The sequence below is a fragment of the Pinus tabuliformis genome, chromosome 3_2, assembly GCF_031772625.1.
Source record: "Pinus tabuliformis cultivar Carrire ecotype Pingquan chromosome 3_2, CPIR1, whole genome shotgun sequence".
Lineage (NCBI taxonomy): Eukaryota > Viridiplantae > Streptophyta > Pinopsida > Pinales > Pinaceae > Pinus > Pinus tabuliformis.
In genome coordinates, this window is record NC_142302.1 from 633,656,736 (window position 1) to 633,681,354 (window position 24,619).

Here is a 24,619-nt window from a genome sequence, read left to right on the forward strand (position 1 = left end):
CTACGACAATGGATGAGATAGGCATCGCCATTGATGTTGATGTTAGAGTGTGCATGAATATTTACACGCTCTTCCTTTTTAAGTATGTGACGAAATTTGAATATTGAATCCCACCCTACTTATTTTGGGATGAGATGATCTTTCAAAAGCCAACATAAATATATTGGGGACTTACAACAATATACAAACTAAGCAAGGAAGGGTATACACACATCTGTTAGAATTTGAATTGAAGTTGACTTGAGCAAAGGTATAACAATGCATATTTAATTAAATATTGGTGATTTTAACAACCACGTCCATTAGATTAAAATAATGATACTTTATGTGTATCTATATGCAAAGACAAAATACTTGAAAGGCACCTTCCCAACAACAAAGGTCATTATAAGAAAAATGGAAAAATAACAAGTTGATGGGTGGTATGATTGAATGAAGAATCAAAGGGCAAGAAAGAAGAGACATCCAAGTTTAGTCCTAATAAAAGATGTTATGGCCCCTTCCAAGGAGTGCGTTATTAAGAGGGACACAAACATGATCATGGAGTCTGTGCTAAAGTCTTATGGGAGAAATAGGAAGCATGTGAATGAGATATTATGGATTTCAAAAGAGAAATCATGTTATTCAATCCAATAGAAGCAAGGGGATTGGTGCTACTTGAGACTCCATAAGCTCTAAATCAATTGGTGAAAGCAAGAAGTCTAAAAGATAAATGCAAAGAAAGGAATATCCATCTATGTACAAATCTACAATAAATAAATTCAAAATTATACAGTGTTTCCATATAGATAATGTTAGGTCCCTATAACACTAGTGATTCCCCCATTACTAGTGCCATTGTGGCCCTTACTGTTATTGTTGTGCCCTTATTGTCCCCATATTGTTATTATTGTGCCCCATAGAAGCCCACTATTGTTATTTTTGTGCCCTTATATTATTATTGTTATGTTGACTTTGATTATATTGTGACCCCTTAGACTCCTATATATAGAAATGAGGCTTTGTCATTTGTATCGTCCAATAATTGTTCTTTTGTGTAATGTAAAAGAGGTTGCCCCCTCGAAGAAGCTGATTTCTAAGTTGTTGATCTATCTTTTCTATCTTTTTGTGAGTTGGTTTCATAACAGACAACCTAGGTTCGAACCCTAAAAAGTGTAGGGTCTTTGTGAGTGTTTGTGAGGGAATGTGTTTGACATCACATAATTGGATTCCCTTCATCATCAAAGAGACATGTGTCCCAAAAGTCAATTTGGTTTAAGTGGATGTTAATATGATACATTGTATATTTTCTGAGGATAGTAGCACAATTGGAAAAAAGCATGTTGGCAAGCCCTTGTGTATCCAAGTGATCAAAAGTTCAATCCCCCAGACATATCTCACCAATTGAACTTAAAAAAAATATGATACATTGTATATTGCAAAGCCATTAAGTTAAGTAATGACCTTGGCTAACCCAAATATTTAATTAGAATTTAAGCTCAAACACAACATTAGAAATGAAACCTTCACTCTAGATCTAAGGATATAGGGGTCAACATTGGATATTGGATACAAGACAAGGTGATCAAATGTATCTCTTGGACTAGCATTTTTTACAAAGGAATACAAATTTTAATGCTTATATTAACATGTATGTATAATATAATAATGAAATAGTCACTCTTTAGTTCATGGATAAAAGTGTTGGTGTGGAAGGAAATCTCGAGGGATGTGTCACTATAGTCATAAAAATTTCATTTATTGTGGCACATGGAGAACTTATTAATTGGGTGTAGCTTTAAAAATGGATAGGAGTGTTATCCTCCCCACCTAACTGCAATTCCTACAAATGACATATTTAGTGATTAATGAGTATATTGTTGTAATAATTTTGAACCCTGTGTTAAGAAATCCCTATGCAATCCAATTTAACTTATGTACCATCCTCAAAATGAGGAGAAGTCATTTGTGGGTTTCCTTAGAATGTGTATTTCAAGGAAGAATGTGTACTTTGTCGATATGTTGAAAGGTTTTACGATCTTTGTGTTTTAGTGTACCATGTCATGTTTGGCATTGAGCGTTGGGTGTGTTGGAAGCCAACTCTTGGTAAACTCAAATACACTTGTCCTAAGGAGGGAGTTGGGGTTTTAAGGTTCTCTGGTTGTAAAAGCTTTCAAAGTCAATGTTTTTCATCCTCTTCTTGCATATTGCAGCCTCAAGGCCATTCGATGAGTTGGTGGTCATGCTTAAGGTTTTCATCCTATTCTTGCATTGTGCTTAAGGTTGATTGGTACCTTGTTCCATGAATTATGATCAACTTTGGGTCCTCTTTCAGTAGACACCTCCTAGCCACAGTATTAAAGGCAGCATATTGGTTTCCTTTACTAATTTTAGCTTGTAATAAATTTAGATGTAATGGTTGTCACACGCGTTCATATACAACTACCTCATAACAAAGCTAACACAAGCACTTCTACCCATGCCTACATCACATCACAGAGGAGGAATCAATCAATATTATTCAATATCCCGCATTCGAGTATCCCTCCTTTGAGGATTCAATCCAACATTTATGGAGATCAGGTCATCCATTTACAATAACTAGCTTTGCCATATAGCATGTTCATATTCCTATTGTCATGGCCGAAAGTACCACCGACATATATCTTATGCAATACGAATAAATAATTAGAACGCCTCAATGGATGCAATTCATCCTATAATGCATAATGCATATATTAGATAACCCGAACCATAGGCTCTACTGTTTCAAAAAAAAATCATTTAGCATACATAATCAATAATCCGTCTGCCACAGTTGCATGACACGTTAACATGTGTATCTTAGGGATTATGCACAATTAATCAGAAGCGCAACATTGGATGCATAGCACAAATAACTTGTACCATAGTTTATACAGTCGAGCCTTAACCACAATTAACAAATTTGCATAGCGGCTCAAGCACGACTATTCACTATCTTAACAAAAGACAGGTTAACACCAATTCTACATAAGATCCACATACTGTGACTATAATTAGAATTTCATTTATGTGCATCCATAAAATCATCTCATTAACGCCACATGCAGTGCATTTAAAACTCAAGCAAATTCTCTCATATGCTAAGGAATTTATAACATAGAGGGTAAGAAACCAACATACAGAACAATCCCCGCAAGTGAGTCAAACTAGATCAAAAGAGAGAACGACACTTGGAAAACAGAGCACCGCTACCCAACCTAGAAATGACTCTTCAGTTCACCACCGAGTCGAGGTTCTTGCCATGGATCAACCGCCTCCAATTGATCTATGCAATGGGTATTTAATACCTTCTTTCATGATATGGTTTCCATTAGCGGTGTCTCGCTTTTATGGATCTTTTTATCCATTTGCGTAGGCTTATCTCATAAAAGCTCACCTTTCTCTCCCATGAGGATTTTCCTCATAGAATATTGCCTTTCTCTCCTGCACAACTTTTATGTTTTTCTCAATGGATATTTATCTCCAATCCATCCAACTTATCTAGAATTAAATCGAGAAGCTTTACCATGAAAGAATTATCCTTTCCCATTCACCAATGTGATTTGGCAAGAATCTCATCTCTTGGTGTCTCGCTTTTCCAAGTGATTAATTTATTAATAATGTATTTAATTTTTATATTACACATCATACCTAGCTTTTCTCAGCTTAGGTTTGCAAAGTTTGACACACAAGGGAGGGGTGTTACATTTTGGATCCCTCTCTTTCCTTAAGATCCCTCCAACGGCAGCTAGAGTTCTTAGATGACTGTAAGGAGGAAGCCCCTATTGGAAAGGGACAGACAGTTTGAAGGTGTCTATCTTGTTGGTAATTCCTATATCAAAAAGTTGTATTTTCATAGTCCAGGGGTTGGGAATACACAATTCCCATCCACTTGAGCTCAATTTTATCTCGCAAAACTTCATTGGGATCTACCTAAACACATATGCAAACATAGGTGAAAATGCCTTTCAAAAGTCTTTCCTTGTCTACTTTGACGAATCTTCCAATAAAATTGCCCACTTTTTCTAAGAGATCTAGATGGGTAAAGTGAATGGGAAAACTGGGAATCTTACCCATACTAGAGTAGTCATCGGCAACATAGTGAGAGGATTGAAGTTGGGAAACCATGGCTTCACTAGAAGACCAACTCATCCCCAAAACCATGGACCTTGGTCAAGGATTTTTTTCTTATCCTCAAGACATTTGAAGATCACCACAAAAAAACATGGGTCTACATCCACCCAAACCGGCGTTCATCCAATCCTATCATAATCGAACAGAAAAACACTACTTTTTCAATAGAAAATGGGGAATAAAAGTATCACCCAAGGATAATGACCATCGCATCAAGCGCTCAATCATAAGGGAGGAGCAATAATTTGACAATCACACGTCCTTGATTTCTATTGATTTAACTCTGAACACTCACGTAATATTCTCTTGCTTGGCGAATTAAACACCACTGCATGGAATGGACGAGGATTGAGCCGAACCCTGGATGAAGCCCACTTCATTCTCATCTAAACACAAAACTATATATACGTCAAAGCTATTACAATAGATTCTGACTGTCAACACCTCGAAGTTCTGTTTATATGTGGCTACCTTTTATGGTTACTATTGAATGTGTGATTGGCAATAGTAATGGCAACTTAGGGCTGCCAAATTTCCTTCGATTCCCTCACTACATCCTAACGCAAATAGTTGTTCAATGCCTTGGTTGTCTTTCAAAACTGGTAGGCAGCGTCTTCTTTGATATTTCTCGATGGTTTTAATTCCACTACAATCACAACTTTCATTTACATAAACTTCGTGTTTTCGCACGAGCGACGATTGTTCCAAGGTGAAATGTCACTTGGATGGTTTCAATGTTGTTGACCCATCATAACTAACTAACGGATATGCCCATTACAATTTTATACCACCCCATTATCAATATCAATTATGCATGGGAACATGTGTTAACAAGCAGCCCATAAAGCCTCATTTTGAATGCCATAGTCACTTAGAAGGAATTCCTCTTGTAGTAGCATCCTCCCTACTAAACTTTGCTAGTGCTAACATTAGAACCACCATTACAACAAGATATCTTTCTAGTGTTGACAACACCATTATAGTAAGATACCTCAAGAGAGACAGAAAATTTAAAAAGTATGATAGTAATACGTATCCAGAAGATGGTATTGAAACTAGTAATTGTTCACGAATCCATAAGATTGTAAGGTCATTCTCATTATCATAATCATTGTCATCATCATCACCATCATCCTTGTCATTGTTATTGCCATCATTACATTATCATCATAATCAACATTCATGCCATCATCATCATCATCATTATGGACATTGTTTGCAATTGTTCATAATTGTAGATGTTGTAAGAAATATCATCAACCCAAAAAATGTGATCAGTGCTAGAAAAGGGTTGTTTAGGACACATTGATATACGTAAGAGAAATAACAACTCTATTTTTGACAGATGATCGATGATGATCATCATCACCACCATTATCATCGTCATTGTCATTTTTATCATCCCCATCATCATCATTAATGTAATTTCTATCGACATTGTTGTAATCATGCATCATCATCATTCATGCCATTATTGTTTTTGATGATGACCTAGATGAAATTATGATCATGACACCAAAGATAATGCTTATGATTATGACAATGACAACATCTAAAATTGGGAAGATTCGCCAACGTCATTAGCATCGTCATCATCATAATCATTGCCATCATCATCATTGTCATTGTAACCACTATCGTCTTTATCATCATAATCACAATTCATGTCATCGCCATCATCTTCATTTTCATCATTGTCAATATTATTGACATTGTCATCAATTGTTCATAATTGTCAATGCCATAAGGAATATCATCAATGCAGAAAATATGATGAGTGTTGGAAAAGGGATGCAAAAGCGAACATAGAAATGGGGGCAACAATAGAAGTAAAATTGGATGAAAAGTGGATACAACATAAGTAGATGCACAACAACATGAAAAACCTGACACAAAAGTGGATGCAAAAGTAGATGCAGTTGTCAATGCAAACTTGGATGCAAACATGAAGGCAAAAGTGGAAGCAAACATGGGTCCAATGGTAGGTGTAAAACTTGGCACAAATTGTGGTGAAACAAATGTGGATGCAACAACGGAAACAAAAGTATATGCAAAAATAGATGAAACAAAAGTGGATGCAATAGGGGATGCAAACGTGGAAGCAAATGTGGTTGCAATGGTAGGCGCAAGATATGGTGCAACAAAAGTGGATGTAACAATAGACAAAAAATATGCAAAATAAGATGTAAAAATGGATGTAAAAGTGGAAGCAAACATTGATGCAACAGGCAAAACAAAATTGGATGCAAAAAATGGATATAATGTAAGTAGATGCAAAAGTAGATACAAGACGAGATGCAAAACCCAATGCATAAACCTGACATAAAAGTGGATGCAAAAATAGATGCAATATTTGATGCAAAAGAGGATGTGAACATGGATGCAAAATTGGAAGCAAACATGGATACAATAGTGAGTGAAAAACATGGTGCAAATTGTGGCATAACAAAAGTGGATGTAATGATAGATGCAAAAAAAGAATCAAAGTATGATGCAAATGAAGATGTAAAAAGGGATGCAAAAAGTCAAATTTAAAATGGGTGCAACAGTGGATGCAAAATTGTGTGCAAAAGTGGATGCAATAGAAGTCGATGCAAAAGTAGATGCAAAACGAGACACAAAACCCGATGTAAATCCCGGTCCAAAATTGGATACAAAAAAGGATGCAAAAATAGATGTAGTAGTTGATGAAAACCTAGACACAAATGAGGATGCAAACGTGAATGAAAAATTATAATCAAAAGTGGGTGCAAAAGGAGGTGCCAAACTAGGCGCTAATTGTGGCACAAAAATATTAGATGCAATAGTGGGTACAATAATAGATGCAAAAGAGGATGTAAATATGGATGCCAAACAAGAGGGAAAAGTGGATGCAACAAAAGTAGATGCAAAATTTTATGCAAAACTAGACGCAAAACACGATGTAAAACTTGGCGCAAAAGGGATGCACAAATGGATGAAAAAATGGATGCAAAAAATGATTTAAAAAAGGATGCAAAAGTCGATGCAAAAGTTGATGCAAGTGTAGGTGCAAAAAGTGGATGAAAATGAGGATGCAAAAGTATGTCAAACAAAATTAGGTGCCAAACTTGATGCAAAACCTGGAACAAAACCTGGTGTAAAGGATGATACAAAACTTGGCATAAAATTTGGTGCAAAATGTGGTGCAAAACCTATTGCAATACCTGGTGCTAAACTTGGTGTAAGATTTGGTGCAAAACTTGATGCAAATTTTGTGTCAAGTTTTGCACCATATTTGATAAATGGATGCAAATAGCACCAAAAATGGGCTCTAGATGCAAAAAAAGAAGTAAAAAGGGACGCTAATCACTGGTTTTGTTGTAGTGCAAGGCTCGTTACAATACTATCCAAGCTCTCTCTAAGATAGTCCTATCGAAAGCTTGGCTAACCAAAAGCCTTTACAATGAGTTATGAGGGACTATTTATAGCAAAGGTTGGGGTGACCCTTAACATTCCCCTCTGTGACAGTTCATCTACCCTCATGACTCTTCATCTACTCTATGACGATGACATCCAACTATAGACACTTGAACTTACACTTGACAAGATGTTACATTACAATGCACATGTACCCATGTGAGACAAAATGGCTTCAGCAAGCCATGCAAGACATTACTATGACTCATACGATCGTGGGAAGTCCAACTCTTCAACATCCTCGCGATGATCAATAGCGTACTGATGCCAAGATCGATAGTTCGTGATGGTGTTCGTGTACTCCAAGGTGACATCTTTCTGGAACTTGACTCTTGCCTCCATAGCATCTGGGTACATTGCTCGGGCTCCTCTATCCAACTCATCTGAAATCATGCGCATCACTATCTTCAATGTGGCCGGACCAGCAACATACTTGTGCATGGTGTCTGCACTGATTGGCAAGTCTGGGCTAGTGGAAATGTGCATCAACTCATCAAAGTACGAGTCAAAATATAGTCAGACATATGCCTTTCTCTTCACCTGGATGAGAGTCCCAATAGATGGGATCACATGTGCGCGCACCACAACATCCATACTCTTGAATACACATGCATGGGAATCCTATAGACTAGTGATGAGCTATGGAAGATCTTCAAAGTTCTTGATCTAAGTCTAGATGCGTACCTTCAGCTCGACCACTCTTGGCTTCATCATTTTAGGCAAGTGAAGCAGGGCTCCTTTGTATCTCATCGTCTATGTTTGTATGTAATCAACAATAGCATGCACATTCGATAAGATACATGCTCTTCTAGCACATTGTTGCTACCATCCGTTGAGATGGACAACTGCCTTATGCACGGTACCAAACTTGGAATACAACACTCGCACAACTATGTCAAGGGACAGTACTTCATCTAGTATTGCCTTCTGCAGTTCTGCTCGGGTGGACACTGTCACCAACTCTCCTCCTTTCTTGTCCGTCTATAGCTCCTTATCCATTTACTCATTCTCAGCTATCAGAAAGTGAACACTTGAGCTAGTGGCTTCGACATATGGTCTAGTGGCATCAGCCAAGGTTGCTGGATGTTTGTGCACGTCAGACATGATCACTCATTCCTCATACTACACAGGAGATGTATGATCTTCCCGAGTGGACACTCTGTGAAATTTCACAACTCTATTTTGAGACTCGTCGAATGAGATGTTGTAGATCTCTCCTTCCGACTGATATCCAAGGATCTCAATGGATCCTTGGTCACTTGGGACTTGTTCATCTTTTAGATGCAGTGAAGATGGTGGGTCGACCTCTTGGTGGTGAGGCATAAGGTCGATGTCCTGCTCTAACTCCTGCTGCTCCATGTCCATATCCGTCTATTCTAGTGCTCTCTCTATCTCCTGAACGAAGTCCTCATCCTACAATGGTTCACCCTATTTTCCTGATGTTAGCTATTTTGATGAGTCCACTACCTGTACGGATGTTGTTTCATCCATCTACACAATTTTCACCGCCTACAGTACCTGTTGTTATTACGCTTCCCTCTCCTATTTTTGGAGATCCTGTTCCTTTCGAAGTTGCTCCTTTAACTCATGCAACTTCTTCTATGTTTCCTCCATTCTCTATTTCTTTCTCAACCTCTACACATTTCGCTTGTTGTGTTGTTGCCTCTTTGCCTTTATGGCCAAAGTTTCTTTCTCCACAAGTATATCTGCTCGTAATTTGCAGCTTTTCTCTTCCTCCATGCAATCGACAATCTTCCTATTGCCCTTATCGTGCACTGGTATCTTTGCCTCTATTTCTATTGCTGCTTCTGGTGCTCTCCAGGTTACTGGTTCACGTTGCTTCACTAACCACTACACAGCGAAGCTCACCTGGTCATTGGGTCTAGAGAAATTGTAGCAATATCTCCATGGGTCCTCCTCCTCCCAATGAAATGCCCCGTGGATCCAGTTTGACAGTACTCTCGTGTAGTGATCTATCTCAAGACAACATGGGTCATATGGATTGTAACTTCGGAGGTCAAATGGATACTTCTTCATCTTCTCTACTTCGACATCTGCATGCTTGAAACTTTGGATCTCGTATAACCCAATGTGTAGTGGAAGAGCGAGCCAAGGTGTCTTCTTCTTCCAGTGCAGCCTAGCTGTCAATCTTGACGAGATGTGATATGCTACTTCCTGCATGACAAACACATCCAAGGAAAACTTTTGCAGAACATGCGGAGGCTTCCCTATAATGTACATTTGTATTAAGGTGCCAGACAGTAAGGCATACCAATTAGCTATGTCTATCAGTGCCTCCATTGTTGCCATCGACATGCAGGGTGGATCCTGTTTGACTATCATCTTGTAAACTGGGGTGAAAAAATAATCTGTGATAACTCCTCTGAAGCTGCATTCAGAAAACATCTTACAATAAGTGTTCATAGTAGTCTCCACCAGTGACCATGCCCACTTCAAGCCCGGGAACTCTTGTCAGGCACAGACTGCATCCAAGATGTAGGCAGACATGTAGATTTCTTCTTGGATACCTTTGGGCAGTTGTCGAGCCCTGGTTACATATTCCTTTAGTTGATGAGCCAACATACCAGACCAATTGCATAGTTTTCCCTCTCTGGCCAGTTGGTCTAGTGAGATTAACCAACTCTGTGGGAAGGTTTATGTGCTTTCTTGGCCATACAGTTGACATGCAAATATGACCAAGTATTGATACGCCTTCCATAGTATCTTCGTCTTATAGATCTAGTTGGGTGTCATCCTGAATCTAGCCAGCTCCTCTACCCATTTCTTCATAATTTCTTTGGATTTTACATTGTTTTTGGGTAAGATGAAGGGTGTCTCCATGATAGTTACGGGCTTTGATATCTGATACATCTCATCATAATCCTATGCCCTAAAGGTTGCAATCTTGTCCTACTGACACTATTCAAGGTCATCATCTCGGGGTCAGTGTGCAAGACGATCGAGTGTATCATATCCACACATGGGAGCACAGGGTATCTACATGCAATCCGGTACAAGCCAGACTTGTGGATGTTCACGTATACCTGGCGGTCTTCGAGTTCTTCCCCAAATGTTCCTGCAAATGCATCATTGACCTCTTGCTAGTTCAGATGGATGTCCTTGTCTAGAATCAGCTTGGTATATTCATAGATCGGTAGACTTGTGAACACTAACTCTATCGCTACTCCAGTTGTACTTCCATTAGTGTCCTTTGATCCTGTTGTCTTGGAGGCCATTGATCCTGAACTATTAAGAGGCAGACGAACACCTGCTAGATCTGGAGACAAAGCAACATGCATTGCAAGAAATATGTAAGCGAAAACCAAAGAAAATTGGAGGAATGACATAACACATACTTGGGGAAATACTGGTAAGAATTTCACAATTTCTTCTGGGAGGCTGGGTGACTGGCTGCCATAACCAAAAACAGTCTGGGCTATCTAGGAGGCATGACTAGCTTATGGAATTGCACAATGGACAATCCAGGCTTTCTGCTGACAGTCCCTTAGAATTGTGCAAAGAAGGCCTGAAGGATAGTTACTGGGTAGAAATGTGCATTTCCTCAGAGGAAGACAGAGCCTTCCCTCTCGGGATTGTGTAATGTTGTCTTGGTGAGGCAGAGTCCAGGCCAAGGTTGCCTAGACCCGCCAACTGGCAACTGAAAGCAAATGTGAAAGTGAATGCATGGCAATACTGAGTGTAAGCAGAAGAAAATGATCAAGCATGCAAATAGTGAATGAAATATTCAGAAAATGGAACAATGTGCCTGAGGGTGAAGCGAGTCACCGAATCGACAACCGTTCATGCAAAATAGTTTCATGCATGTGACAATAGTGAGATAGTAATGAAAACTGAAATGGTGCTAGTACAAGCTAGTATGCATGTAAATATCAACAAGCGTTCCAAGAAATCAAGAAAACAACACTAACACAAGTGAAAACACAAAAAGCGACAAAAATGATGCAAAAGACAAGTTGAGACCACTTACTCGTGAATAGCTGAGCTTGATGTGTCAAAGAGTCCTAGATGTGGTGTGGGATGTCAGAGCTCCAAGATTGATGTGAAGAAATGAGCTCTGAAGCGTCGAATAAATAAGTTTGAAGCTCATGATGCTTATGCCACAAACCTAGGAAGGAGCGACATTTGGGGGAAATATTCTAAAGAAATATTTGCATGTAACCTCTAGCTGCTAAAAATAGCTCAAATCTAGGGATGCTTTCTTGCATGTTTATTTTTCTATTCTGATAAAAAGTAAGTCATGCATGCAAGTCAAGTTTCCTTGGTCCCGGGTGGAACTGGTCAAAACAACTGCACATGCAAGAGGCTGCTTAATTGCTAGGAGAAAATGCACATTTATAGAAGGGAGATGGGCTAGCTACCCAGGATATTTGTGCAATTTCTGGGCAGAGTAGCTGACTGCTGCTTGAGATTTCACAATTCCTAGGCTAAGCAGCCTTGTTGGGAGGAATTACACAAATTTTTGGATGAAGCTTGACTGGTGGAATTGCGCAATTATGTAGCCCAGCAGGCTGCCAGACTGAATTACGCAATTTATGGAGGGAAGGTTGGTTGCCCTCCAGAATTGGGTAATTTCTTGAGGGAGCTTCTCAGCCTGCAGTTGGACCAAGTCTAGAGAAACAGCTAGTGAGGGGAATGCATCAAGCTTTGATAGATAGGCTATCACTCTGCAAGAAAATCATTGAAGCTTGTGTGCTTGACGAAGCAAGACATGCTGCTGTGAAAGGTTGGTAGGAAGGGTCCAAAATGAAGCTAAGGAAAATTTTTAGAGGGTGTTTGTAACCACTACAACAGGTTCATGGCATCAACATGTTCAATTTCCTTCCAATCCTCCAACATCAATGTTATAGTGATGGAATATTTCCACTGCTCTTATATAACTTGTATCAGAAGTCAAAATTCAATGAAATTTCTCAAGAGTTGTATCAATGTACATTGATTTATCTTGAGTCCAGTACCGACCGTAGAGGAGAAAAGTTTTAGCCTTGCTATTTCAGTTAACCTTTTGTTTCAAGGAGCGGGTCACCCCCTTCTTGGTGCATTTCCTTTAGGCTCTCTCCAATGCATTAGACAAATTTTGAGGTAAAATATGGTCCTCAAAACAAAAATGTAAAATAAAAATCAAATTTATAAGAACCAATAGGATTCAGTATGATGATGTCATCCATGGGGGATGATTCGCCATTTTTGGAGTAAAAAGTTGAAAAGATAAATAAATAAATAAAACTACTTTTTCAACTTGTGTTTTCAGCTTATCTCCCTACAATTTTACTCCAATTTCAAGCAGGAACACTCGTTGGATGCAAAATTTAATTTTGCATCGTAGGATTATGCATGTTGCAAACTTTCAATAGATGCTACTACACAAAAAATGTGAAATATATGAAAAAATTCTGATTGCAATCACACTTTTTCATGTATTTCACATTTTTCATGTAGTAGGGTCCATCTAAAGTATGAAACATGGCACTCCTTGGATTCAAAATTAATTTCAGCATCCAATGACTTCTCTCTCTTGAAATTTGAGTAAAATCATAGGGAGATTAGATGAAAATACGAGTTGAAAAAGTAGTTTTTTCTTTTTTCCCTCCAAAACTTAAAGAGGTAATCTAATCATATTTTATTATTTCCATTATTATTTTATAATATTCCTTAGGAGAACCATTTTAGACCTGAAAATTTATCTAATGAGCATATCTTACTTGCCATGAAGATGTCTGTGTATTCTTCGATCCATAACATATTAATATTAGCCATAACAACTACTAACATGAATTTATAACATTAATGACTGGGGAATTTTTAAATTAGATCCACCAATCCTCCAACATATCTCATAATTTTTCACATTCCTATTCAATTTCCATGACCTTAGGTCTAGTTAGAGTCTTAAAATCACTGACGCTACCAAACCAAGAATCTCAACCATAAACTACTTGCACAGTGGAAATATAAAGTAGTAAATCACATATGCATAATATACACGATTTTAAATAAAATTGTATAATATTGTACAATCCCATCTTCATTATATTAAACTAAATATGAATAATACAATAGTCTATGGTATACAAGATACAATGAAAAACTTCGTTGCCCAACTTCAATTTCATATCTTGTCCTTCCGGTCCTTCGCTTCCATACTACTCACTAGTAGTTCCTTAGTCCATCAAGGCATCTACACATTGAGACTCCAAGAGGGTTGCCTCCTATCACTGCTACAAGTCACGTCTGCTACAATGAACGTGGGCTCATCAACTTCTCTCTGGGTAGGCCTAATTCCTGAGGTCCAATCTTCTAGGCTAGCAACAAATTTCATCCATCAATGTGTTACACTTTGGCACCGATCTTCACCCAACCTTCAGCTGCTCTTCTTCCTTTAAGATAGCTTGTCTAGGGCTACTTTGGGTAGAAAACTTGCTATCATCCAACTAGATCTATGACACCCATTCTCGTCACTTCAATTCTTCTCCTAAGATGACACTTCACCACCACGAAATGGCATCTACATGGCACCAATAGGGTGCAAAAAAAATATGATCTAAACAGATCAATTCTTGACCCAACTTTCCTCCAAAAAAAATTGTTGTCCGTTATGTTTTCATACTGTTTTTTGTGACAGTGCTGCTTAGGGCACTTGTTGTAACCCTTAACTCCTTTGACATTCCCCAAACATACCTTCAATAAACTGTGACATACCTTTGAACCACTCCTCCTTGCTGCGCTCTTATCTAGGGCATAAACCATCCCCTTAACATGCCCTATGCAAGCCCCTACTGTGGTGTTATGGCCTGCGGCCTAACAAATATTAGTCTTGTAGTGAAAAACCCTTCAAACAATGCCCAAACAACTCCTAAACATTAGCATAATGTCCTCTCCTCCTCGACCTAGTAACCCATCATCTCGGCCCTAGAACAACTGCCTTTTTAGCCCTCAAAAAACCATTAGAAGGTCCATAATCTTGCCCAAAACTCAGCCTCTAAATAGACCTCTCCCATGTTGCTCCTTGGTCTTCAATTCAGACATATTCTCACACTGTCCCTTGACCCTTTTCTTGCTGCTACTATGGCATCCGAATTTTAGAGCTATCTTGGATGAATGTTGCACACGATGAATTCTTTTATCACCCTCATATCACCTTCGATATATACCATAAAGAAGGGGTCAAACTTGAAACCCAAAAGGAAACATGCCACAATATACTTCAATAATGCATGTCGAAAAGTAACATTATGGCAATTTTTCTAAATCCTAACTATTCCCAAAAGCCTTAACATAAACAAGTTTTAAGGAAAACATGACAAACATCTTCTATGAGTGAAAATATTGATTAAAAACAAGTGTAAAGAGGATAGAAAATGAAGAAAATGCATACTACAGAAATTGTTATGAAACCAGCTCACAAAAAGATAGAAAAGATATATCAACACCTTATAATTCAGCCCCTTTGAGGGGGCAACCTCCTTTACATTACACAAATGAAAAATTCTTGGATGATAAATATGACTAAACCTCCCTTCTATATATGGGAGTCTAACGGATCACAATATAATCAAGCCAACATAACAGTAATACCATAAGGGCACAACAATAACAATGGTGGGTTCCTATGGGGCACTAATAACAATATGGGGACAATAGGGTCACAATAATAAAAATAAGGGCTACAATGATAATAGTAATGGGGGAATCACTAGTATTATAGGGACCTAACATGCCCCTCTCCTTTTGAAAAGCATTGTCCTCAACGCTTGAGTGGTTCTAGATGCTTCTGTATAAAATTCTCATCCTCCCATGTGGAATCTTCTACAGATAAGTTCTTCCACTTGATGAGATACTCCGAAATTGATCGTTTTCGTAGCTGCCGAGTTCTTGTTTCTGTGACTACTTGAGGTTCCAATATGACTTTTCCTTGTCAAGTTTTGGAAATATTGTTTGAATTGGGAGCTTGTCACCTATAACCTTCCTTAAACATGAAACATGGAAAACTGGGTGCACTCGAGAAGCTGTAGGAAGCTCCAATTTGTATGCCATAGTACCAATCTTTTGCAACACCTTGTACGGACCATAATACTTTGGTGATAATTTATTATCCTTCTTAGCTTTTTTGAGGGACCTTTGTTTATATGGTTGTAGCCGTAGGAATACCCAGTCACCTACATCAAAACTTCTTTCTCTGTGATGTTGATCTACTTGTTGTTTCATTCTATTCTGTGCCAACATGAGGTTATCCTTTAAGAGTCGGAGAACTTGTTGTTGATGCTCGATGTGATGTTCCACTACTTGAACCTTAGAATTTTCTCTTAAATATGATGTGATGGATGGTGGATGGTATCCATAAAGTGCCATAAATGGGGTCATTTTTGCTGTAGTATGGAAGGAAGTGTTATACCACCATTCAGCCAGAGGCAACCATTTGACCCATTGTGTCTGTTTATCATATACAAAGCAACGAAGATATCCTTCCAAACATTTGTTTACTATCTCAATTTTCCCATCAGATTGAGGATGTTAAGATGAGCTATGATTTAACTGAGTACCGAGACAAGAAAATAATCCTGTCCAAAAATTTCCAGTGAAAATGGGATCTCTGTCACTTACAATAATTTTTGGGTTTCCGTGTAGCTTTTGAATTGTTTCCATAAATGCAGTAGAAACTATATTGGCTCTAAATGTATGCAATAATGCACAAAAGTGTGCATACTTGGTAAGTTTTTCAACTACCACCTGATGACACTCTTTCCTTTGGAGTTGGGTAAACCTATGATAAAATCCATTGAAACCTCCTCCCAACATTGGATTGGAATGGATAAGGGTTGTAATAGACCTAGGGTATTAATTGTTTCAACTTTATTTTGTTGGCAAACCAAACATTCCACCACAGTATTTTGAATATCCGATTTAAGTCCATCGCCAAAAAAAATCCTTCTTAACCCTGTGGTAAGTCTTTAAAAATCTTGAGTGCCCTCCTAAGGGAGAAGTGTGCAATTCTATAAGAATCTTTGTTTGATTCGAGAATTCTTACATAGGTATAAGCGATATTTGTAACATCAGAAATCAGTTTTCCATCTAAATGTATCAGATGTACTGGGATCTTGTTGTAACTTTTGAATGAGTGCCCACACTTCTTCGTCATTCTTCCATTCATCCCTTGCTTCATTTATCCAATCTGGTTGGATAATAGAAATGGCACACAACAATGCTTCCACATCCTCATCCTTTCTTGAGAGTGCATCTGCCACAACATTTTGCTTCCCTTTTTTGTAGATGATTTCAAAGTCATAACCCAACATCTTTATGACCCATTTTTTTTGCTCTTCAGAGGATAATCTTTGTTCTAAAAATTATTTAAGACTATCATGATCCTTTTTTACCTTGAAGTGTCTTCCCATTAGGTAGGGTCGCCATTTCTTAAGTGCATGTAGTATTGCCAACATTTCCTTCTCATAAATAGCTTTGTGTAAATACTTTCCTTTGATTGGATGAATTTCGCAAGCAATGGGTCTTTCATCTTACATTAAAACAACACCAATTCCATTTCCTAAAGCATCACATTCCATAATAAAGGTTTTTGTGAAGTCCGGCGTAGCTAAGACCGGTGCTTGGCACATTGCCTCTTTAAGATTTTCGAAGGCCTTTGTTGCTTTTGGAGTCCATGAAAATGCACCTTTCTTCAATAATGTTGTTAGAGGAGCTGCTATTCTCCCATAATTCTTAACAAACTTGTGATAATACCCTCTCAACCAGAGAAATCCTCACAGATGCTTTATGGATGTGGGGATTTTCCATTCCTTAATGGATTTAATTTTGCTAGGGTCTACCTTGACACCTTCATGAAATACAATATGACCCAAATATTCCACCTCTTGTACTCGAAAGAAGCATTTGGATATTTTTTCATATAATTGTTTCTCCTCCAATAGTTTGAGCACCCTGTTAACATGTTGAACATGATCCTTCCAAGACTTGTTGTAGATTAGTATATCATCAATAAATACTAACACAATTTTTCTAAGGAAGGGTTTGAAAATGGAATTCATCAAACCTTCATAATGACCCTCATGAGTTCTAAATTTTGTTTTCAGAATGTCTTCAGTCTTCATTATGATTTGATGATATCCTGAACGAAGATCCAACTTGGTGAAGTAAATTGATCCATGCAATTCATTCAATAATTCATCAATGACAGGAATGAGAAATTTATCTTTAATAGTGACCTTGTTGAGCTCCCTATAATCCGGACACATGCACCATGATCCATCCTTCTTGTGCATCAATACTACTGGAGCAGAGAAAGAACTTTGACTAGGTTGAATTATACCAGCCTCTAGCATTTCTACAACCATATGCCCAATTTCACTCTTTTCGACATAGGGATATCTGTACGGACTGATGTTTGGAGGAACACTTCCTGGAATCAAATGAATAGCATGATCATGATCATGAATAGGTGGGAGGCCTTTGGGAGTATCAAATACCTTGGAATGATTGTCCAAGAATTTTTGGACATCTGGAGAAATAGATGATTTCGATGTGGGAACCTCTAGCGAACATAATTGTGTAATTACGCCTCGTTGTTCCTTCCTTGGAAGCTTTGTCATATTGTTAGAGCTGATTATCTTTCTCGGTTTCCCTACAATACCCCTTAATTCAACTTCCTTTCCTTCCACACAACATTTCATGAAAAGTTCTTGAAAATTAAAAGCTATTGACCCAAGGATTGTAACCATTGGACTCCTAGTACAACATCAGCACCACCCATTGGAATGGAAATCATTGGGCTATTTAATACATATTCTCCCATGGATAGCTTGCTATTATAGCACTTTCCAGAGAAATTTATGGTTCCTCCACTTGCAACCATCACTTGACACTCTAGTGTTGGATATAGGAAGCAATTCAATTCCTTGGCTATCTTACAATGAATAAAATTATGGGTACTTACCAAATCAATCAACACTATTACCTTTTTCTTCATGATGTCCTTCTATCTTGATAGTTTGAGGAGTTGTAATTCCAGCCAATGCATTACAAGATATGGTCAGATTCATTTCTTCTTTATCTATGGTTTCTTCCTGGAGTATATCCTCTTCTTTTGACATTTCTTATTCCTTTTCTTCCTCCTCTTCACAATCTATGTATAATAATTTCTTCTCAGCACACTTATGACCTTTAGTGTATTTGCTATCACAACTGTAACAAAGCCATTTTTCTCTTTTTTCTTCCAATTGTTGTGGTGTCAACCTTGTAGGTTGTGGAAGGCTCGGGGAGAAAACACTTCCATCTTTATAGTTGTGAGTGGTAGGCTTCCTGGTTGCCATAATTTTGCTTTCCATTTTTCTTGCTAACCTAAATGCCTTCTCCAATGAATCAGGTTCCCAAAGCTGAACCTCATGTTGGACATTATCCTTTAAATTCCCTGTGAACACATCAATACTATTCTCCTCTGGAATATCTTTTACCCCTATGTTCAATTTTTGGAAGTTCTTAATGTGCTCCATCATTGAACCCTTTTGTTTGAGATTTATCAATTGGCTAAAAAAGGTGTTGCTTTTTGTATCCTCATAATTTGCTATCATTTCTTCCGTAAAAATTGCCCAAGTAACAATTTGTTTACGAGAGCAAAGCCATCAATACCATACAAACTAATTTGGTTCCAAATATAAAGTTTCAATACATACCTTTTGTGTGTTTTTCACATTATGGAGATCGAAAAATTGCTCCATATGTAGTATCCATGTTCTGGGATCCTTGCCATCGAACTTCCTCATATCAATTTTTGGAACATGGTGGGTCTTCAATCCAACATTAGAGTCTATGAAATCATGATTAACATTTATTTATTTCTCATCATGAGTTTCCTTTACTACCCTTTCAGCATTAGTAACCATTTCTTGTAGCAACTTATTCAAATTTATCTTCAATTCTTCCATCTTAGCATCTATGCCATTCATCTTAGCATCCATGCCATTCACCTTAGCTTCCAATCCATCCATCTTAACTTGCACGCCATTCATATTGGCTTCCACGCCATTCATCTTGGCTTCCGTTACCTTTTGTGAGAGTGAAATTTGTTGTACTTGGTCTTGTAATTTTGATATATCATGTTGCACTTCTTCCTCTTCTTCACGAGTCATGCTAGAGCTTTCAGGTTTCTTTCTAGGTGTTTCCATTTTCTTTCTATGGGGCATCAATTAAAGCTAATAATTGTTCAATATTCCCTTTGAATTCCTTCAAACTAATTTTTCAAACCAATATTATGTAAAATTTAAAAAAAACTACACACCTTGTTTTCACTTTGTAAGAGCTTGATATGGAATCTGTTATATCTATGTAACTCTGGATCTTGAATATCTGAAATCATGTCTTGTACTAGGCCTTTGAGTTCTCTTTCTAACCCCACAAGTCTGATCAATATTGGATTCTCTAAGGAACAGTTATTCCAAATCTCCCACGATGACCTGATTATAGACTAGTTTAGTAGAGCGAACTTGTACGAAGTTCCACATGTTACTTTTTCAACCTTAGTACCTAAAATTGATACACAGAAAACTATAGGCCGTCCTCTTTCTAAAACTTTTTACGAAATTTCAATCTGATGCTCAGAAAAAACGTTATGATGATTTTCCCCAGGTCAACTGTTTGGAATGTAATTAGGTAGTCTGCAAAAACCCTAACTTCCTCAGATCATATCTCTGAAAATATAGAGAGACAAACTCTAAAATTTGGACCCGATGTTCAGAATAATTTCAGCTCAAACGGGTTTTTCTTTTTAGCTTCTGAAACGTCACAGAAAAAACGTTATAGAAAAAATGCCACGATGACCTGTTTGGAGCAATGAAACCCTAGAATCCAAAGCTCTGATACCAAATGTTATGAAGCCAGCTCACAAAAAGATATAAAAGGTAGATCAACATATTAGAATTCAGCCTCTTCGAGGGCAAAAACTCCTTTACATTACACAAATGAACAATTCTTGGATGATACAAATGACCAAACCTCCCTTCTATGTATATGAGTCTAAGGGGTCACAATATAATCAAGTTGACATAATAATAAACATAAGGGCACAACAATAACAATAGTGGGTTTCTATGGGGCACACTAATAAAAATATGGGGACAATAGGGACAGAATAATAACAATAAGGGATACAATGAAAATAGTAATGGGGGAATCACTAGTATTATAGGGACCTAACAGAAATCCCCAAATGGAACACCTATTCACACTCCACAACATCCAAACTTTATACCCACAAGCTGCATCTGACCAAATAGTTTCAGGTCCTCCTTGCCATGACCATTCAACATGCATCCCACTCTTATTTTATTCCATGAAACAACATCTCGAGAAAACATTATGTGCAAATAGAAGTGCCTTCTCTATTTCCCCTAGGATTCAAAATGTTGTAAAAATCAAAATGGGGCATCCCTTTCAAGAAAAAAGAAATAAACACTCATAAATTTCACTTTATAGCCACTCCATGATGATATACAACACTAAATGACAACCTTCCCACACACTTCTTTGTCTCACATATATAGGGACAGGAACAAGGTAGTTGATGGCCTTTCAAAAAGGCATTGGGGCTAGAGCAGGGTGTTTGAACCATTTCAATTTCTTAGCATGGGCATACAAATGATTTCATTCATGAACATTAGCTATAAAATTCTCTACAGACAGATACTCTAACTTCTATAATGATGTATTTTTGTTTTTTAAAGCCATGAAAAGTTTGTTTTCTGTTGTTGATATAGCTCACAGGTTCTATGATAGTCAACAACTTTCAGAGCCTACTTTTGAAAGGTCTAATATATGTCCTTTTAATTCAAGAAAAACTTTTTATCTTTTTAATTAGCTCACTGATATGTAAGCCATGTATGCAAATCTGTCATGAGCCAAATGTGAGACCTCTCACTGAAAATTAGGGAGGTTATAGATTCAACTCTCTTAATCCCCTAGCAGTTAAGTACCCTAATTAGGTCCATTTCTTTACCGAATTTACCATCCATGGATCATGGAAAATTACTTGAAGAGTTTTCCACAAGGTGTTCTCCTAATAAAAAAAATACTCATGAGGTTTAGAGAAAACAAATATGTGTATATATATCTATATAGGTAGATAGGTCGGTAGGTAGATAGATAACATTGTTTTGTAGCCCCAATGGTTAGTTCAAGTGATTTGGCATGCCATGCCAAAGCCATAATGACCAAAAATATCACAAGGTATAATCCACTTGGGTCCCTTGAGGGTTGGCACATGTCTACCAACAATATAGCACCATTCACAGAATGTGAAGAAACTATTGGAGGGTTTCCCTAAGGAAGTTGTATATGGAAAAAATGATATTATCATTGTTTATATCAATACTTAAAGAAGAGTTTTATCAACAAAAGAAAGGGGGCAATAACACTCTATTGTTCTCTTAATTAGGCTTATATTGGAGAACCTAGAGGCAATGTTGCACATGCTTGGAACCTGTTATTACATTTGGGAGTGTCAAAGGCTTACGTTTATTGTTGCTTGTCCCATCTTTTGAAAATATAGCTAGTATAGATCCAATGCTCTGGTGAGTTGTCACTAGCATAGTCCCATGTGGATCTTTATGGGGAGATGATGAAATGTACAATGTCATCCATCTATGCCTTAATCTCACAATATGGAGCATTTCTTAGCTTGTATTCATTTGTAGTACAACTACAATCTATCTGAGAGCTCTCACATATTTTGAAGGCATTCTAGAGTCTCGTTCTCATCATCAGGATCCTGACTTGCAACTAATAGAATGCAATGTTACAACCTGTTTGCATTATGCATTTAAAAAACATGGCTGCAAACAATATATATATATATATATATATATATATATATATATATATATATATATATATTGCAAACAGTATAACAATGGAACATTGTTTATCTTTTTTGCAACCCTCTCTGCTGTAATCTAAATATTAAGTGTTTGACTCCTAACAAAAATACAATATATGACTTTCGATCATATCAAGCAATCAATTGCAAGTGAAAACTACTGCAATATCTCTTTCCATTAGTTATTTTGCTTTGGATGTTTCTTATTGATTGAAACTGTGTGCTTATTTTACTTTTATTTTGCAGTGAAAAACAGAACTTGAAGACTGAAACTATAAAGCAACAATATCAATTGGTAAGTGAGTTTAAATTTTGAAACATATTGGTTTCGGGGTCTTTGAGGTCGATCCTCATCGCTTCGTTTAATCGAAAATGAAGAGCATAACATGGGAAATAAGTAAAATGGTATTGCATATCTTCGTTCAATCCAAAATGAAGAGCATAGCATGGGAAAAAAATAAAATCGAATTTAGAAAGATTATTATTTCTCCTTGACTAGAAGCAGGGGTTAGGGTTAAAATATTTTTCATGTACAATACTCTTACATGTTGTGGGAGGTAAGTATTTATACAATGTTTTCCCTAGGGCCATACCAGCCATACTTGGGAGTGCTTGCCACTAATAGTCTCGCAACTATGATCTCCTGCCCATAGATAATTAGCCTAAGTACTTGCCAGCCATTATCATCTTGACTATCCATAAATATTTAGCCTTCACTTCTAATAGTAAAGGCTTTGTTCTTCCACATTCACCACATTGTAATGTGGAAGTGCCTTTACTTTCTTCCAAATTTCATTGTCCACTTGGAACATATTTGTGTTTTGCGCCATTTTATACTAGTATCATGATAAGCTGACTTTTTGCAAGTAAAATTCAGGACATCATACCATAATAAATATTGGATCGAATCCCATGTGATGCAGCATGGTGACATCCATATTAGAAAAAAGCATTTATTTCTATACATTGGATCTCACCCAACGAATGCCAACGCTACTTTCACCTATGATAATGGTTTTCCAGAATTCCCTGACGAGAAGGACGTGAAAGTTGTAAATCAACGAGATGCATATCTTCTCTATCTATGGAAAAGGGTAGTATATTGATGATGATCCCCCCCATAAAAGTGGTATTCATCCACCTAACTGCATTTTTTATTCACTTATTTATCAAATTGATCAAGTTTGGAACCAAACAATCTTTCAATTCAAAACTACTTATTTTGTTAAGCTTCAATCTCTTAATATAAGTTTTGTTATAAATTCCCCCCTTGAATATTAGGAAAGGAAAGGGATTACATGAACTATCTTGCGGTATTAGTATAGAATTACATGAACTATCTTCTGGTGTTAGTATATGTTGTTCTTTTCAGTCTCGTGTATTTTTGGACTTTGAGGCAAAAGCCAATATCTAGTGATTCTTATGCTTTATTTTGCAGTATAGAAGATTTAAGGAGGGCTCCATTGAAAAGTTGGAATCACAGAGACAGATGGTGGACTTGATGACACATCATATGCATGTTGACAAAAGCATGAATCTCATTGGCAAGCTTTTGTTTGGATCTGCAAGGGGTACTAATATGTTGAACACTGTATGGCCACCAAGTCAACCTTTAGTTGATGATTGGGACTGTCTCAAAACAATGGTGATTTTCTAATCCTCTGATCCTACTTTACTTTTTATTTGGTGATGTGTGTAAACACTATTGTTTCATAGTTGGGGAGATATGAACCCAACTCTGTAGCTATGAAACCTAAGTGTGCATCTGCATTAACTTCATACAAATTCCCATTTTGTTAACCTTGCATTTCTCCGATGATGATCATGTTATAATCCTCTTATTCTACTATCATTATCCCTTAATGGTTAGCGATATTGAAAAATTACACTAATTAAAGCACACCATTCTCTTTATAAGATCTGACTCTCAAAGTTCTAAACACAAGCATATTTGTATTGCTACAGGTGTGCACATTTGAAAAACATTGTGGAGCTTTGTCGCAGTATGGCATGAAATACACATGTTCTCTTCCAAATATGTGCAATGAAGGAGTCACCGAGAATACCATGACTGTGGTATCTGTAGAGGCATGTATTCAAATTCCATCCAGGTTTAGGGCTTCACTTCATAGAGGTTTCAGTGCTTGA

General features: G+C 37.3%; 1 protein-coding gene across 1 annotated transcript; it reads left to right on the forward strand.

Moving 5' to 3' along the window:
- Positions 1 to 8: 8 nt before the first annotated feature.
- On the forward strand, positions 9 to 24,619 carry LOC149182220 (vacuolar-processing enzyme-like). Its single transcript, XM_089414487.1, has 5 exons — positions 9 to 82; positions 22,718 to 22,770; positions 23,339 to 23,565; positions 23,910 to 24,116; positions 24,437 to 24,619. The coding sequence occupies exons 1-5, from the start codon at positions 9 to 11 to the stop codon at positions 24,617 to 24,619; spliced, it is 744 nt and encodes a 247-aa protein (XP_089270613.1).

Excerpts from the sequence above, each read along its gene's own strand:
- LOC149182220 (XM_089414487.1), top strand. The coding sequence starts at position 9 with ATGGATGAGATAGGCATCGCCATTGATGTTGATGTTAGAGTGTGCATG. Across the intron at positions 22,771-23,338 it reads GCAACAATATCAATTGGTAA|TAAAATTCAGGACATCATAC; the intron begins GTGAGTTTAAAT and ends ACTTTTTGCAAG. Across the intron at positions 23,566-23,909 it reads TTCTCTATCTATGGAAAAGG|TATAGAAGATTTAAGGAGGG; the intron begins GTAGTATATTGA and ends TTTATTTTGCAG.